General features: G+C 42.3%; 1 protein-coding gene across 1 annotated transcript in view; it reads right to left on the bottom strand.

The window, feature by feature from the left end:
• LOC126247297 (NEDD8 ultimate buster 1-like) overlaps positions 1-17,568 on the bottom strand; it is a 127,367-nt gene that overhangs the window by 57,436 nt on the left and 52,363 nt on the right. Inside the window, exon 5 of the mRNA XM_049948467.1 lies at positions 12,979-13,136. Coding sequence (XP_049804424.1) covers positions 12,979-13,136 — 158 coding nt within the window. The remainder of the gene's footprint in view (positions 1-12,978; positions 13,137-17,568) is intronic.

Raw genomic sequence — 17,568 nt, 5'->3', positions numbered from 1 at the left:
TACTCTAGTATTCTGTTAGGTACTCCATCATATCCATGAGAGCTCCTAGTCTTTGGTGACTACTATTGACTCAATCTCCCCCTTGCCAGTATCACAGAGGAGTATTTCAGATATCAGTTTAGGAAAGGCATTTTCCAAGAGTGTTATACAATTCCCTGTAGAAACTAAATTTTTATTTAATTCACCAGCTATATTCAGAAAGTGACTTAAATAATGTACATATATCTGACTTACCAGTAAAAGAAACATTTTTACTACGTACTGGCTTAACTTCCTTGACCTTGTGCTGCTAACCAGACACTTGCTTCATGGTTTTAATTTTTTCCTGTGAATTACCTATTTTAGTGGCGTGCCACATACTTCTTGCCTTCCTAATAACATTTTAAGGACCTTACAGAACTGTCTCTAATGGGCTACTGTAGTTTGACTGTGACTGCTTCTAACATTTTGATTCAATTCCCACTCACTTTCTTCTACACGATAACCTTATACCACTAGTCAGCCACCCAGGCTGCCTTTTACTGTTACTACCTTGTTTAGAATGTTCTAACGGAAAGCAACTTTCAAAGAGCATGAGAGACATGTTAAGGATAGTGTTATATTTGTCATCTATGTTATCAGCACTATGAACATCCTGCCACTCTTGTTCCTTAACAAGTTTTAAAAAACTAATTCTGTTGGATTAGCTTTTATACATAGTTTGTAATTATTTACTGAATGTGGGTGGAGCTGGAAACAGTCTTGATAGGGATGGGAAGTATGATGTAGGTGGTGCCAAGGAGAAGATAGCTACTCAAACTGGTGGCACAAATGTGCACCTCATGCAACTGTTTCAATGTCATGATCGGTCTCACCTTTAGTGTTAAAATTTGTGCGTCATGGTCTGAAAGGGCATTCACCCTTTTACTAACAGAATGCCCATATGGCAATAGAGAATGAATAAAAATATTGTCTATGGCTGTGCAACTGTTCTGCTGCATCCTGGTTGGAAAAAACACAATCTGCATCAGACATATGAATTTAGGAAATCTTCCAACACACTTTTTCTTGCACAATAACATACAGAATTAATATTTAAGTCACTAATTTTTGGTACTTCCTTAAAGTGAACCAAGAACCCCCTCTAGCCTGAACAGAAATGCTCTGAAATCAGAGTTCATGGACATATAAATAACAACAATTAGAAGTTTAGTTTCACTAAATTCAACTGCCCCTGCACAACATTCAAATACCTGTTCAGTACAGGGCTTTAATACATCTACAGAGTGAAATGGAATACTTTTTTCTATCCATACATGGCCATTCCCCCATTTTGCAAAGAACTCCTTGATAAACAGCCAGCTAGTCTGTATCCTGGTAAAAGAAGATCCAAATTGTCACATTATTTAAGTGGTGCTCTGCTATACCAACAATATCAGTGTCAACATCTATAAGCTGCTCACGAACTGTATCTCTAATATCTCTTATATTTTAATAAAATATGCTAATTCCATCACTACTTAGATACCTGTCCTCCTTTGAACATGGTTCCTTTGTTAGAGAGACTTCCTTCAAGCAGGGACACCTATCACCGGACTTCAGTCTAAAAAATGGTGCAGCTCTAACACCAACTACTACAGGAATTTTCCCATGAGTTATCCCACCACCGCCCACTACACTGTCACATACGTCTATCAACCTCCCTTTCCCATACCTATCAAGGTGCAGGCCACGCTTTGTGAAAGCTGACTCAGCTGGCATCACTAAAATGTGAACCATGCCCTCTGCCATTTATGCCTTCTGAAGAGCCACATTAACACCTCAAACCCCACGTTAACACACCTAATAGCAGTATCAAGATGAAGTCGATTATGATGCTGAAACAGTTACATGAAGTGCACATGCCACCTGTTTGAGTAGCTATCTACTCCAGCACACCACCTACAACATTCTCTCCAACCCTATCAAGACTATTCCCAACTCCACCCACAATCACTACCAGATCCTCTTTTGTAAAATTGCTATGTAACTCTCCTAAGTTAACAGTCAGCTGCGCAACCCTGCTCTAGGCTTCACAATTCTGGTGACCCGATACTCACTCCCAACACTTCCGGCAACTGCTGGCCAACACCTTTGCCATGCAAACCACCAACAGCAGAACCACCTCCTTTTTATCTGAAACTGCAACTGTCTTAGGGTTTAACTACTGAGGTCTGCTGCATTTTTCCTACACCTATAGGTACAAGATGCTTCTGGCCACCAAACGCTTGACAGTTGGTCAAATCTATTGGTGATACACGAAGTACAGCTGTCTGAATATCTCCTCGTTCTAGCTGCGTTCTTACCAACTGCCAGTTCCCAGCCCCCTTCTCCCTCCCCATCCTACCTAGATCATCCTTTGCATTTTGCAACTGCAACTGAAGGGTACAGATCTTGTGCTCCTGCTCCTCTATTAACTTATTTCTGTTAAAAAATATGCATTTCTTGGAGAGTATCTTGCTAGAATGCTCACTGGTTTCCCCACTGAACCCCCCCCCCCTCACAATGAAAATACTTTGAACAAATCTCACACTGCAACCCACCACTGACAAACCTATGACAAAGCCCACACTTCTCACTCATGGAAAACTTAACAATTACAGAACAAACTAAACATCTACATTACGTAAGTTCAATTACTATAGTAGAATGATTTAAAGAACTAACAATAGTGATCTCAAATTTCACTCTCTACTAAGAGAGCAACTACTATTATTAATACTACTAAACCATGACAAATACTAACACCACAAAAACTTCATACAATTTTGTATCTAAAACAAAAAATTCAAGTGTCCACTGGAACACTCAACAAAATTGAACACAGTGATCAAAAGCTTTCTCTGAAATATTTCACCAGAAACAATAAGAAATCCTGACTGGAAACTACCATACTAAATAAATTAAACTGTTATCCCACCAGAAACAGCACGAGACACTGTTGAAAACTACTAATATTAATAACCAAATGACAGTGCACAAACAACTTTGTCAGTACTTCAGAACTGCTACAGCTGCAACTGCACCTGTTAATATTTGGATGAATGATTTAAAACAACCGAATTTAATAACTGAATACAGTGCATAAAAAGTTTGTCAGTACTTTAGAACCACTACAGCTGCAAGTGCATGCTACTGAAAGTAACCACACTGTTGAGACTTCGATGAACGACGAAAGCACACTCACAAATAACACACCACTCGAATCAATATCACAAAAAGAAAGACTGTGATGAATGAAAATCCACTAATAAATTACTTTTACAGCAAATATTAACACCAATAACCATTAAAATAAGTATCTGAAATTTTATAAAAGTGTTGGCAAATAATTTGAACAGCAGTCCAGCACATGACATCACATCAATGATAAATTTCCTAATCCACAAAGTACACACAATACAACACATATAATCTGAAAGGGCATGAATTATCCAACTGATGTATCAGAGATTGCAAACAATGCAGCAAAATAAATGCAGTTTCTCAGCAGCACTCACTGCCGTGCAGAACACAAGGCGGTCTGAGTTTCGGGCACCTTTAGTAAGGTATAAGCACATATTTGGTAGTGTGAATCTCAAGCTACAGAAATTTTCAATCATCAATAAAGGAGTTCTTATTTTTCTATTTTTTTCCCTCACTCCAGAATAAACTTATAACAGAGAGCTTGGATTAGTTCTGAAGTCCTCTTTTGTAGTTATCATAAACTGCAATCACTGTAACTGCACAGTAGACCACACAGTATGATACCGATTTTATAAAGAAGTTTCATTGAAGAATGGTTCTCTGTGCAATGAAATGTACATTTTCTTACAGTGACTGCAGCCTACAGCAGTCATTGGGCTGGTTCAGCAGCCCACCAGCCAGGTGTGCAATACATTCACCACTGTTGTCAGGCCTGGGATACAGGGCACTCAGCCCTAACAGCCAATAAATGGTTAACTGCCCAAGAGCAATACAAGTTGCATCAACGGCAACGGCGATATTAGAAAATAAGTGAAAAACTACATGTTTCACTCACTTACAATCTTTTTGAAATATATATAAAAGACACACACACACACACACACACACACACACACACACACACACACCATCAGCAGACACATAAATAAATAGAATTTTAATTCTCTGTGACAGGCGGAATGGCCACCAAAGTGCATTAGTATTGTTCATGTTTAATGTTGTTAGCAGGTCGGGTATGATATATGAGGGGGCTGAACAGCATCAGACGTTGAGCGATCACTGAAGGAGGAGGAAATATCATTTACTCATGTGAGACAGCATTATGACAGATTTTGAAAGGGGCGTTATTGTGGATCTCCATTTGTCCAGATGTTCGAATCATGCAATATCCAGATTCATGTTGCATTTCGTCGTGACAGTGGCCCAAACATTGGACCGCATGGAAGCATGACGGCAGACATACTTCTCACAGAGGCTCTTCTCAATCACTTCTGACCACATCAAGGGAGAATCACCATACTGTGCACAAGACACATCATAATCACTTCACATCTGTGCCTGCCATCTGAAAACCAGTAATGGACTCCTAGCAATAGTCTGTGTCATTCTGTACATTGGCCAGGGACTAACAGCAGCTGGCTTAGGGAATCACGATACTTACCTGAATATAAGACTACTCTGGATATACAACAACCCACTTATTTTCTGAAGATGCTCCTTGAAAGAAATTTATTTTTAACATACTCTGACTAATCAAAATTACATACTATATTACTGACAAAATATCTGTCTAAAATGTTAATATTATGACTGTTCTAAACATTGCTCATTTACTGACTATCTAAATTTTGTTGATATGATGAGAAATATAGTAAACAAAAAGCAATGGTTTATTAATTTTTATCTTCACTAACTTTTTTGTGTATTAAGTCTGTTGTTTGCGGTATCACTGTTTTTAATCACCACCATCATCCTAATAGCACAGTTGTGAAATTTATATCTTTGTTGTCACAAATATTTGCCTGTCTCTTCCAAACATGTTGCGTAGTAGTTACAGTGGGACCTGAGAATATAGTTCAAATACATAGTGGATTTCACTACTATACTGACGTGAGAATGTTACATTGTTTCTTGCTTCCAAACATTTCGTTTACCTGCTGCTCGCTCATGCCTCGTGGTGAGTGTTGACAACACTGCTGCAGAAAACATGTAAGTATACCATTGGCCTCTATGTAGACTTTTACTGTCTCCTGCAGAAATGGATTCAGGCAAACTTGCTTAAACATGGTAGATGTTCATAAAAAGCGAAAGTATGTGATACAGATTCCCTTTGTTGGCAGCACGATGAAATATGCCATCCACTCACTATTCCCCTCCCAACTCATCCCAATTCTCAGCCAAGCTAGGGTCACTGTTCTCCTCTAACCCTTCTGTAGTGCTGTGCTTGAGCAACCGTGAAATATTAGCTGCAGTTGTTCTACGGTGCAGGTCACATGTAACACCAGCTAACACACAAATATAGGACTGCTATCACGATTCAGTTCAATTCTGAAACTTCTGCTTGTTCCGTGATCTAGTGATGTATTACTGGTACTACTTCCACAAAGGGTCTTGCCACTAATTTATTCTCTCGGTAACAGTTACTGTCAATTTATTATGATTTATTTCATTTTTTAGACATTTATTTCATTTTTTAGACATTTAATTCTATTTTTTTTCTTTTTTCATGTGTCACCATCTTGCTCTAAAGCTGATTAAAAACTGGTAACATTTTTACTCTGTACCCTAACACGTGAACAGTAACTGAATTTCTCATTTGCAATCCCAATTTGGTAAATCATAACAGTATCTCATAATAAAATTAAATACTAACTTGGGTTAAGAACTAAGTAATGTTTTGGGGGGACAACATTTTTGCCTTTCAATGTTACCTTTACTTAAAAGGCAGCATAAATGTTTGCATACAGTATCCATATATGTATGGAACTTTCATTGCACACCTATTCAAATACAACTAGAGTTGGTAAGATGATAGAATTTAATGCTGTGTCCTCCTGTGTTTCAATCAAAAAACTGTCAAATTTTAATCAGTGCAATACAATGTTGTAGTGGCTAGTTCAGAGTTCCTTGCACACCCCTTGCACTAGACTGTGCAAATCAAATGTCACTTGATTGTTCAAAAAAGGTCAATACTGTATCAAGTACTTCAGTTACTGGGAAATCTGAAGCCTGTTCGAGTGTGTGTATTGTTTGCCCAACCTACCCTTACGAATTCTTCAGAATAAATCTGCATGTGACCTAAACAGCCAAAGCTTAATCTGTAAATACAAGACGGTCATATGTTGTTTGTTGTTGTGGTCTTCAGTCCTGAGACTGGTTTGATGCAGCTCTCCATGCTACTCTATCCTGTGCAAGCTTCTTCATCTCCCAGTACCTACTGCAACCTACATCCTTCTGAATCTGCTCAGTGTATTGATCTCTTGGTCTCCCTCTACGATTTTTACCCTCCACGCTGCCCTCCAATGCTAAATTTGTGATCCCTTGATGCCTCAAAACATGTCCTGCCAACCGATCCCTTCTTCTAGTCAAGTTGTGCCACAAACTTCTCTTCTCCCCAATCCTATTCAATACCTCCTCATTAGTTATGTGATCTACCCACCTTATCTTCAGCATTCTTCTGTAGCACCACATTTCGAAAGCTTCTATTCTCTTCTTGTCCAAACTATTTATCGGCCATGTTTCACTTCCATACATGGCTACACTCCATACAAATACTTTCAGAAACGACTTCCTGACACTTAAATCTATACTCGATGTTAACAAATTTCTCTTCTTCATAAACGATTTCCTTGCCATTGCCAGTCTACATTTTATATCCTCTCTACTTCGACCACCATCAGTTATTTTACTCCCTAAATAGCAAAACTCCTTTACTACTGTAAGTGTCTCATTTCCTACTCTAATCCCCTCAGCATCACCCGATTTAATTTGAGTACATTCCATTATCCTCATTTTGCTTTTGTTGATGTTCGTCTTATATCCTCCTTTCAAGACACTGTCCATTCCGTTCAACTGCTCTTCCAAGTCCTTTGCTGTCTCTGACAGATTTACAATGTCATCGGCGAACCTCAAAGTTTTTACTTCTTCTCCATGAATTTTAATACCTACTCTGAATTTTTCTTTTGTTTCCTTTACTGCTTGCTCAATATACAGATTGAATAACATCGGGGAGAGGCTACAACCCTGTCTCACTCCTTTCCCAACCACTGTTTCCCTTTCATGCCCCTCGACTCTTATAACTGCCATCTGGTTTCTGTACAAATTGTAAATAGCCTTTCGCTCCTTGTATTTTACCCCTGCCACCTTCAGAATTTGAAAGAGAGTATTCCAGTTAACGTTGTCAAAAGCTTTCTCTAAGTCTACAAATGCTAGAAATGTAGGTTTGCCTTTTCTTAATCTTTCTTCTAAGATAAGTCGTAAGGTCAGTATTGCCTCACGTGTTCCAACATTTCTACGGAATCCAAACTGGTCTTCCCCGAGGTCCGCTTCTACCAGTTTTATCATTCGTCTGTAAAGAATTCGCGTTAGTATTTTGCAGCTGTGACTTATTAAACTGGTAGTTCGGTAATTTACACATCTGTCAGCACCTGCTGTCTTTGGGATTGGAATTATTATATTCTTCTTGAAGTCTGAGGGTATTTCGCCTGTCTCGTACATCTTGCTCACCAGATGGTAGAGTTTTGTCATGACTGGCTCTCCCAAGGCCATCAGTAGTTCTAATGGAATGTTGTCTACTCCCGGGGCCTTGTTTCGACTCAGGTCTTTCAGTGCTCTGTCAAACTCTTCACGCAGTATCGTATCTCCCATTTCATCTTCATCTACATCCTCTTCCATTTCCATAATATTGTCCTCAAGTACATCGCCCTTGTATAAACCCTCTATATAGTCCTTCCACCTTTCTGCCTTCCCTTCTTTGCTTAGAACTGGGTTGCCATCTGAGCTCTTGATATTCATACAAGTGGTTCTCTTCTCTCCAAAGGTCTCTTTAATTTTCCTGTAGGCAGTATCTATCTTACCCCTAGTGAGGCAAGCCTCTACATTCTTGCATTTGTCCTCTAGCCATCCCTGCTTATCCATTTTGCACTTCCTGTCGGTCTCATTTTTGAGACGTTTGTATTCCTTTTTGCCTGCTTCATTTACTGCATTTTTATATTTTCTCCTTTCATCAATTAAATTCAATATTTCTTCTGTTACCCAAGGATTTCTATTAGCCCTCATCTTTTTACCTACTTGATCCTCTGCTGCCTTCACTACTTAATCCCTCAGAGCTACCCATTCTTCTTCTACTGTATTTCTTTCCCCCATTCCTGTAAATTGTTCCCTTATGCTCTCCCTGAAACTCTCTACAACCTCTGGTTCTTTCAGTTTATCCAGGTCCCATCTCCTTAAATTCCCACCTTTTTGCAGTTTCTTCAGTTTCAATCTGCAGTTCATAACCAATAGATTGTGGTCAGAATCCACATCTGCCCCTGGAAATGTCTTACAATTTAAAACCTGGTTCCTAAATCTCTGTCTTACCATTATATAATCTATCTGATACCTTTTAGTATCTCCAGGATTCTTCCAGGTATACAACCTTCTTTTATGATTCCTGAACCAAGTGTTAGCTATGATTAAGTTATGCTCTGTGCAAAATTCTACAAGGCAGCTTCCTCTTTCATTTCTTCCCCCCAATCCATATTCACCTACTATGTTTCCTTCTCTCCCTTTTCCTACTGACGAATTCCAGTCACCCATGACTATTAAATTTTCGTCTCCCTTCACTACCTGAATAATTTCTTTTATCTCATCATACATTTCATCAATTTCTTCATCATCTGCAGAGCTAGTTGGCATATAAACTTGTACTACTGTAGTAGGCATGGGCTTTATGTCTATCTTGGCCACAATAATGCGTTCACTATGCTGTTTGTAGTAGCTAACCCGCACTCCTATTTTTTTTATTCATTATTAAACCTACTCCTGCATTACCCCTATTTGATTTTGTATTTATAAATCTGTAATCACCTGACCAAAAGTCTTGTTCCTCCTGCCACCGAACTTCACTAATTCCCACTATATCTAACTTTAACCTATCCATTTCCCTTTTTAAATTTTCTAACCTACCTGCCCGATTAAGGGATCTGACATTCCACGCTCCGATCCGTAGAATGCCAGTTTCCTTTCTCCTGATAACGACGTCCTCTTGAGTAGTCCCCGCCTGGAGATCCGAATGGGGGACTATTTTACCTCCGGAATATTTTACCCAAGAGGACGTCATCATCATTTAATCATACAGTAAAGCTGCATGTCCTCGGGGAAAAATTACGGCTGTTGTTTCCCCTTGCTTTCAGCCGTTCGCAGTACCAGCACAGCAAGGCCGTTTTGGTTAATGTTACAAGGCCAGATCAGTCAATCATCCAGACTGTTTCCCCTGCAACTACTGAAAGGCTGCTGCCCCTCTTCATGAACCACATGTTTGTCTGGCCTCTCAACAGATACCCCTCCGTTGTGGTTGCACCTACGGTACGGCCATCTGTATCGCTGAGGCACGCAAGCCTCCCCACCAACGGCAAGGTCCATGGTTCATGGTTCATATATCAATCTATTAAACAATGTAAAAATGTTGACAGAAGCTGCAATAGTTTAATCTCCGAATAAAAGAAGGCCGTCCACTTTTCGAATGACAAGTTTGGGAAAAAAACTAACCTTATACACTGTAGCAGCAAAAACGATCAATTTTTCATAAAACTATTTAATTGGATGGATAAAAAAAATCTACACACCAAGCGGTGGCAGAACACACACACACTTTTTTGGGCAGAAGGATTGAAGGGGAAGGAAGAAGGGCGAATGAAAAGGAATGGAGAGGTCTAGGAAAAGGGTAGATTTCAGGAAAGTCACCAGAACTGCAGGTCAGGCTCATCCCGTACGGTAAGTCTCCCTTGACCCACAGTTCTGGGTGTCTTTCCTGAAATCTACCCCTCTTCATGGACCTTTCCAGTCTTTTCCTTCACCCTTCTTCCTTCCTCTTCAACCCTTCTGTCTGAAGAAGGAGCCACTGGCTCCAAAAGTTTTTTAATCACAACAATCTTTTATGAGTGTGTTCTGCTGCCACTTAGTGAGTAGATTTTTTATCTATCAATTAAATAACCAGTATCAACATCTATTAGGCGCACTACGAATGTAGTGGTGTGGACATGTTGGGAATGTGGATCTCACAGGGAGCATGCTAGGGATAAGTCCCTGCAGTCGCACTATCCTCTGTGCCCACGGTGGCTCAGATGGATAGAGCGTCTGCCATGTAAGCAGGAGATCCCGGGTTCGAGTCCTGGTCGGGGCACACATTTTCAACATGTCCCCAATGAAGTACATCAACGCTTGTTTGCAGCTAGGGTGTCCATTTAATTATCATTTCATTTCTAGCAAAGCTGCATGGTCAACCACGGTAACTGTTCTTTCGGGAACAGACACTACCGTCATATATAATTAAATAACCTTATAGTCTGGTAAATACGGTACTATCCCATGGGTAGGTTGTGTTTGGAGCGGCGCCATTGCCAGGAACACAGACTGAGGTTGATTGGCATTGTATTGTGTTTAATGATGAATGCTGGTTTCGCATTATCCTAGATGACCTTCATGGAGTGACCTGGGGAAACACTCCAACGTTTTGGATGGACACAGGGGTGTTACTCCTAGTGTCATGACGTGAACAGATAAAGGGTATGACCTACAGTCATGGATGGGTGATAGTGATTGAGGGACCTCTAACGATACAACAGCACATCCTAGACATCCTATGTCCTCATGTGTTAACTATTTTGAATAAACTTTTGTCGTGCAACTGGTATGATTTCCACTGTATCCACGTATAAGTAAATCCTCCTATTGAGCAAAATCACCCTCAGGTGTATCCGAAAATTTAAGAGAAAATCTTAGTTCATTAGCACATTTCCCAACCATACAGTCATCATTGAGGGACACTTGAATCACTCATTATCAATTAGGATAATTACAGTTTCGCAACTGTTGAGCATGACGAGACATCTTGTGAAACATTAATAAATACCTTCTCTGAGAACTACAAAGAACAGATAGTTCGTGAGCCCTCTCATCATGGAACTGTATTAGACCAAATGGCAACAAACAGACTATAAGGATGTCCATACTTAAACTGGTTCCTACATCAACAACTACCCTGCACCAAGTTCTTTGCAGAGGGTTCACAGAATCACTTTCAGACTATTTCTCGACTGTTCCACTCTTTAACAGCATGTGGGGAAAATCTTTCCGTGCAAGCTCTGATTTATTTTATCGCAATTGTCATTTCTCCCTGTCAGTGGGAGCCAAAAAAATATTTTCGCATTCTGATGAGAAAGTTGGTGACTAAAATTATGAAAAAAGATCTCGTCACAATGATAAACATCTTTGTTTTAATGACTGCCATTGTAACTTGCTTACAACACACCAACAATATTATGAAAAGGATAGATCCATACCCACCATATGGTGGAGATGCTGAGTCAAAGACAGGCACAACAAAAATACTAATAAACAACTAAGCTTTTGGCCAGACAGTGGTCATGTGTTTGAAAGTCGTGCTTGCATGAGTGTGTGTGTGTGTGTGTGTGTGTGTGTGTGTGTGTGTGTGTGTGTGTGTGTAGAAGATGCCTTTAGCCAAAAGTTTACTTGTTTAGCAACCTTTTGTTGTGCCTGTCTGCCGCTCTCAACATCTTCACTATGTGGTTAGCAGTAATCTGTCCTTTTCATAATATGGCCGTTATTCCATCCTTGATTTTCTATGGTAGACTCCCTCATTTATTTCACAATTATATGAAACAAGTTACCGTTCGTGGAACTTTTTCAACATTCTTCATCAATCCTATATGGTAAGGCACAGCAGTACTTCAGAACAGCACAGAAAAGTGTAGAAGATTTGTTGCATCTGCTAAGCACTCTGTCAATAAAACGCAGTCTTTAGTTTGCCTTCTCCAAACACTTATCTATGTGATCATTCCAGTAATTGAAATCCACAGGTATTTAGCTGAGTCAACAACCTTTAAATTTGTTTGATTATCACGTGATCTACACTAATATATATTGGAATACAGCTGCCCTGCCTCAGACACACATTTACAAAGTAAGCAACATTCATTCTGTAAACATCACTGACAGACTGAGAAACCCAGCAATTCTTGGCTATTTATCTATAACTACGCACAAGACTTCGAACGTGTGAAATCTTGTTTTTGATTTATACAGCTCTGTATATAGTGTTTGAAACAGGATGATTGGAAACACAAAAGAAGAGCTCATCTGCTTCAGTAAAACAGGAGAGCGTGTGGAGCTGGCCGTGCAAAAAGCATCTGACACTAAGGCCCATACCCGTAACATGCACTGTCTGCCCTTGTTTTGTTTATGGTCATGGCACAATGTAAGCTCACTGGGAATTATACACATATAAAGTGATATGGCAAATTGTTAGGAATAAGCAGGGTTTGGTGTACAAAAACACTCTTGCCTGCACTATTTATCATCAAAATTTATGCTTCTGTGATGTTATGTTGGAGAGAAGTAACTTCAAACCTCTGAGCAAAAGGTTCTGAAGAGTGAGATAATGTTTGATGCTCTCTCGATCAGAGTTATGTAGCTCCTTGCTATCGGAAGGAGCTCCAAAGAGCAAGCTAAAGCCTGATGTTCTCAAGCCTAGAAGCATGCGTGAAAATAAGCAAACATGCAAGCAGGTAAGGTAAAAAAAAAAACGCAGACTGCTGGAAAAAAAATAACTTTTAAGCTATGTACAATGACAACTGGCATGTTCCAAAGCTTCAGCTTAAGTTAATGAAGCAGTACTTAAAATATTACCTTTATTATTGTGTGAGTCATCACACAAATATCATTCATTTTTACAGCAGTTGCATGATAAAAAATTTAAAATAGGTGCAATATTACCTAAATTCCCTGTCAGCCTCTAGCAGTAACAACAATGCCAATGAATAATTTGATTCTTTCAATGCAGCTCTACCTTTCTCATGTAGAGACATTGCTACAATCAAAGCTTTTTGTTCTGAAGCTGGCAATTTAAGCATGTTGCCTGACTGATCAGCTATCTGAAATTACAGATAAATTAACAATGGGACATTTTAATAGTAGCAATGAAATATTATGAAACACAATCAAAAGCAGAAGTCATTTCAATTTAAAAAAAGAACAAGGAATACTATGCATACAGAGAACCACTCAACTGTAATAGCTAAGATAGTATTTGATAAAACAAAAACAAAGTGTTACTGAAATTACATACAGAAATCAAACACGGGTTACAATATAATGAAAAATAACAGTGGGTAAAGAATATATTATAAGTATGCGCAAGATTATACTGGTGCCAAAGTGAAGAACTGTTACCTGGAGATAAAACAAATTAAACAGAATGATAGTTGCAGAATTTTCTTTACCTTTATCGTGTTTTCCAGTAGGTATATTGCTTACACTTGCCCACCAATTTATTCAAGACAGAGGTAAGAATGTTTAGTAATAAAGTTAAACTCTTTTATCCCCCTCAATGACATTATTCACATGACTGCATACCCACTGCAGTAGCCACCAGAAACATCGCGGGAGGCGCACACTGGCACGGCGCCTCACGGACAGTAGTTGCCGCAAGTAAAGTCCCGTCCACCAGAGGGCACGCGAGAATTCGGCCGCGCCCTCTGCCGGCGGAACAACAGCTCATTCACGGCATGGAGGATTTAGTGCGGGTTTTGGTTGAGCAGCAGACGGAGCTCATGGCAACCATGAAACAAGCGCTTCCGGCGTTGCTCTCCACGCAGTCTGCTCCAGCACCATTCCCTCCTCCCTTTCCCCCGTATGACGAGATGGCGGAGGATTGGGACGCATATGAACATTGACTTTGGCAGCATTTCCAGGCATTTCTTGTTGCCAATGCGGAGGTATGTCGTGCTCTTTTCTTGTCTTGGATATCTCCCTCGCTGTATCAATTTTTGCCGCAGCTAGCACTGTTGCAGGAACCCTCGTCCTTGTCTTTTGACACATTGTGTTCATTGCTGTCTTCATATTACCGCCGCCGCACGCAAGTTGTGGCAGCTAGGGTCGAGTTCTATCAATGCAAGAAACAGCCCCATCAGTCTTACCGGGCGTGGGCCGCTACCCTGCACGGTCTTAGTCGCCAGTGTCATTTTGTCACGGAGCAGTTGCGAGAGTCGTATGCTCACGTTATGGTGCGCGACATCATTGTTCGTTCGGCCCCTGATAGGGAGGTCCAGCAATGGGCCCTGCAGTTGGAAGACCTGTCCATTGCTCAATCGTATGAAGTCTCTCACGCCGCAGGTCAACAGATGGAAGCGTGGTGCGACGTCGCGGCAGTTCAGTTCAGGGCGGCGCAGCCGCGTCCACTGCCTCTGGGGTGGATGACGTGCGAGCAGTACAATTCGGCCGTTACGGCTGCTCCCGTACGGCGCGTAAACAGAGTTACGGCCACCGGCCCCTGTTACCGTCCTGTGTGTAGTGCTATATACAGCATGATCGGCCAGAGTGTGCCCAGTGTTGGGCCGTTTGTCGCAAATGTAATAAAAAAAGGACACATTGCTAAAGTTTGCCTCTCAGCACCAAAAGAATCGAAGGAAGCAGGTACAGAGGACATGGACGTTGACAGTCAGGAAGTTCCATCAGGCCAGGCTCCCGACGCATCGGCACACAAACTCTTTATCGAGGTGTTGGTTCAGTCGCGCCGATTACAACTGCAAGTAGATACGGGCACGGCAGTTTCCTTGTTGAATGCACAAACTTACTCCCACCTTGGGTCGCACCTGTTGGCGCCAGTTTACCGGTGTCTCTGCGGTTATGGAACAGTTCATTCCCCTACTGGGCCAATTCACTACCGACGTTACTTACAAATCAGTCACTCGGCCTATTACTTTTATTGTTGTCAGTGATGCGAGCTCCGCTAACCTTTTTGGGTTGGATGCCTTTCAAGCTTTCGGTTTTTCTATCACAGACACCATACAGTTTGTCTCCGAAGACGTTCCCTATCATTGGAATCTTTGACCTCTGACTTTAAGGATATCTTTGAGGAGGGCCTGGGGCGTGTTTCAGACTTTGAAGCTCACTTAACGTTGAAGGCGTTGGCTTGCCCGCATTTTCTACATGTGAGGCAGGTCCCCTTGGCTCTCCGTCCTCAGGTAAAAGCAGAGCTAGACCGGCTGACAGCCCTCGGGGTCGTTCTTCCCATTTCTTCTAATGAGTGGGCTTCGCCCCTCGTTATTGTCAGGAAAATTACGTCTTTGTGGCAATTTCAAGGCTGCCATTAATTCCCACTTGGTGGTGGACATCTATCCCTTGCCTCGTTCTGATGAATTGTTCTCCGGCGTGGCGGGAGGCCAATATTTTTCGTAAATCGATCTTTCGGAGGCTTATCATCAGATACCACTTCATGAAGACTCCAAACGGCTGGCGGTCGTCAACACCCCGTCAACCAATACCAGCGGTTGGCCTACGGATTATCCAGTGCCCCGGCGATATTTCTGCGTTATCTTGAGCATGTCACGTCAATAATCCCTCATTGTATTAATTGCCTGGATGACATAATTGTCACTGGCCACAGCACAAAGGAATACTTGCACAACCTTCGAACCCTCTTTCTCAAATTCAGGTCCGTGGACCTGCGTTGCAACCTGCGTAAGTCAAACTTCTTCCAACCGTCCATTGACTATGTGGGCTACACCATCTCTCGGCACGGCGTCCAGCCGCTAGGAAGTTTGGTCCAAGGTATCGTCGACCTTCCGCGGCCCGCTTTGCTGAAGGAGTTACAAGCTTTTTTAGGCAAGATTGCCTATTACCACTGGTTCATTCACCGGGCTACCACCATAGCCCGCCCCCTGTACTGCCTTCTGCGCAAGGGTGTTCCTTTTGATTGGTCGCCTGCATGCGAGCATGCGTTCACCTCGTTGAAGGGCCTCCTCACATCAGCGCCTTGTTTGGCTACTTTTGACCCCAATAAGCCATTGGTCCTGGCTACAGATGCTTCGCAGTATGGGGTGGGGGCGGTCCTGGCCCATCGCAACGCGGGTGGCTCCGAGCAGCCGCTAGGGTTTGCATCTAAAACTCTTAGTCCCGTGCAGGCCCATTACTCCAGGTGGAGAAAGAGGCTTTGGCCATTGTCTACGCTGTTACCGAGTTTCACCTTTTCTTGTATGGCACGAAGTTTCAGTTAATCACTGACCATAAGCCATTAATAACTTTATTTGGCCCCGCCTCTCAGATTCCGGATAGGGTGGCCCACAGACTGCAGTGCTGTGCCTCGTTCCTCTCTAAGTACCATTATGACACTCATTTTCGCCCTACCGGACAGCATGCCAACGCCGACGCTCTTTCCCGTCTTCCGGTGGGCCCGGATCCTAAGTTTGATAGGGAGGAGATTATGCGTTTTCATTTGAATGTGGCGTCCCGCCAAGCAGTTGATGGCTTCCCGATCACTAGTTCTAGAGTCGCCAGGGAAACGGCAGCTGACCCTGTTCTCTGGCACCTCGTTCAGCAGGGGTGGTCATCCCGACCTCCAGGCCGGGCCTCGGACCCTCTTCATAATTATTTTGTTCTACGAGACTGCCTCACAGTCTTGGAAGGAGTTCTCCTTCTGGCTACCGATGATACAGCTCTTCGCGTGATTGTTCCTGCAAGTTTGCGAAGGGTGGTCCTCACGTTATTACATGAGGGGCACTGGGGTGTTTCCCGTACTAAAACCTTGGCTCGCAGACATGTGTACTGGCCCGGTATTGACAGAGAAATTGAGCACTTGGTGGCCGCCTGTTCCTAGTGTGCGAGCCAACAGGCGTCTCCCAGGTCAGCGTTCTCTTCATGGCCGCCTGCAACCCAGGCATGGAAACGTGTTCACATAGATTTTGCGGGCCTGTTTCTCAGTGGCTTTTGGCTCATTGTCATTGATGCTTTTTCCCGATTCCCATATCTGGATCGCTGCTCCTCAACCACTCAGAAGTTGCAATCCCGGCACTCGCAAAAATCTTTTCTGTGGAAGGTCTGCCAGTCACCCTGGTATTGGACAATGGACCTCAGTTTATTTTGCAGACCTTCCAGGATTTTTGTAGACACTTTTGCTCTCCCCCCTTTCATCCACAATTGAATGGGAAAGCCGAGTGCATGGTGCGCACATTTAAGACGCAGATGAAAAAGTATGTGCTCGAATTTCCTGTGGGGGAGGCGTTGACGTTTTTCCTGACTGCATACCGGCATATGGCAGCCCTGCAGAGCTCCTCCACGTGCGCCAACCTAGGACTCTGCTGCACCTCCTCCGGCCTGGTTCCCGCCAGTCTTCATAAAAAGGGATACCCGGCTCTATACCTTGCAGGCAGAGGAACGGAAGGTACGTCGTCACCAAAATCAGCTAAGTCCACGTTTGGACACCCACCCTCCGACCCCTCAGGCACCGGCTTCCCCCCTGCCAGCTGCTGTGTTGTTTTCTCAGGGGACACTACCGCCCCTCCCACCTGTGACCCCGCCACACTGCGA

This window comes from Schistocerca nitens, chromosome 1 (assembly GCF_023898315.1).
Source record: "Schistocerca nitens isolate TAMUIC-IGC-003100 chromosome 1, iqSchNite1.1, whole genome shotgun sequence".
Lineage (NCBI taxonomy): Eukaryota > Metazoa > Arthropoda > Insecta > Orthoptera > Acrididae > Schistocerca > Schistocerca nitens.
This window is presented reverse-complemented; position numbering and strand designations above follow the sequence as displayed.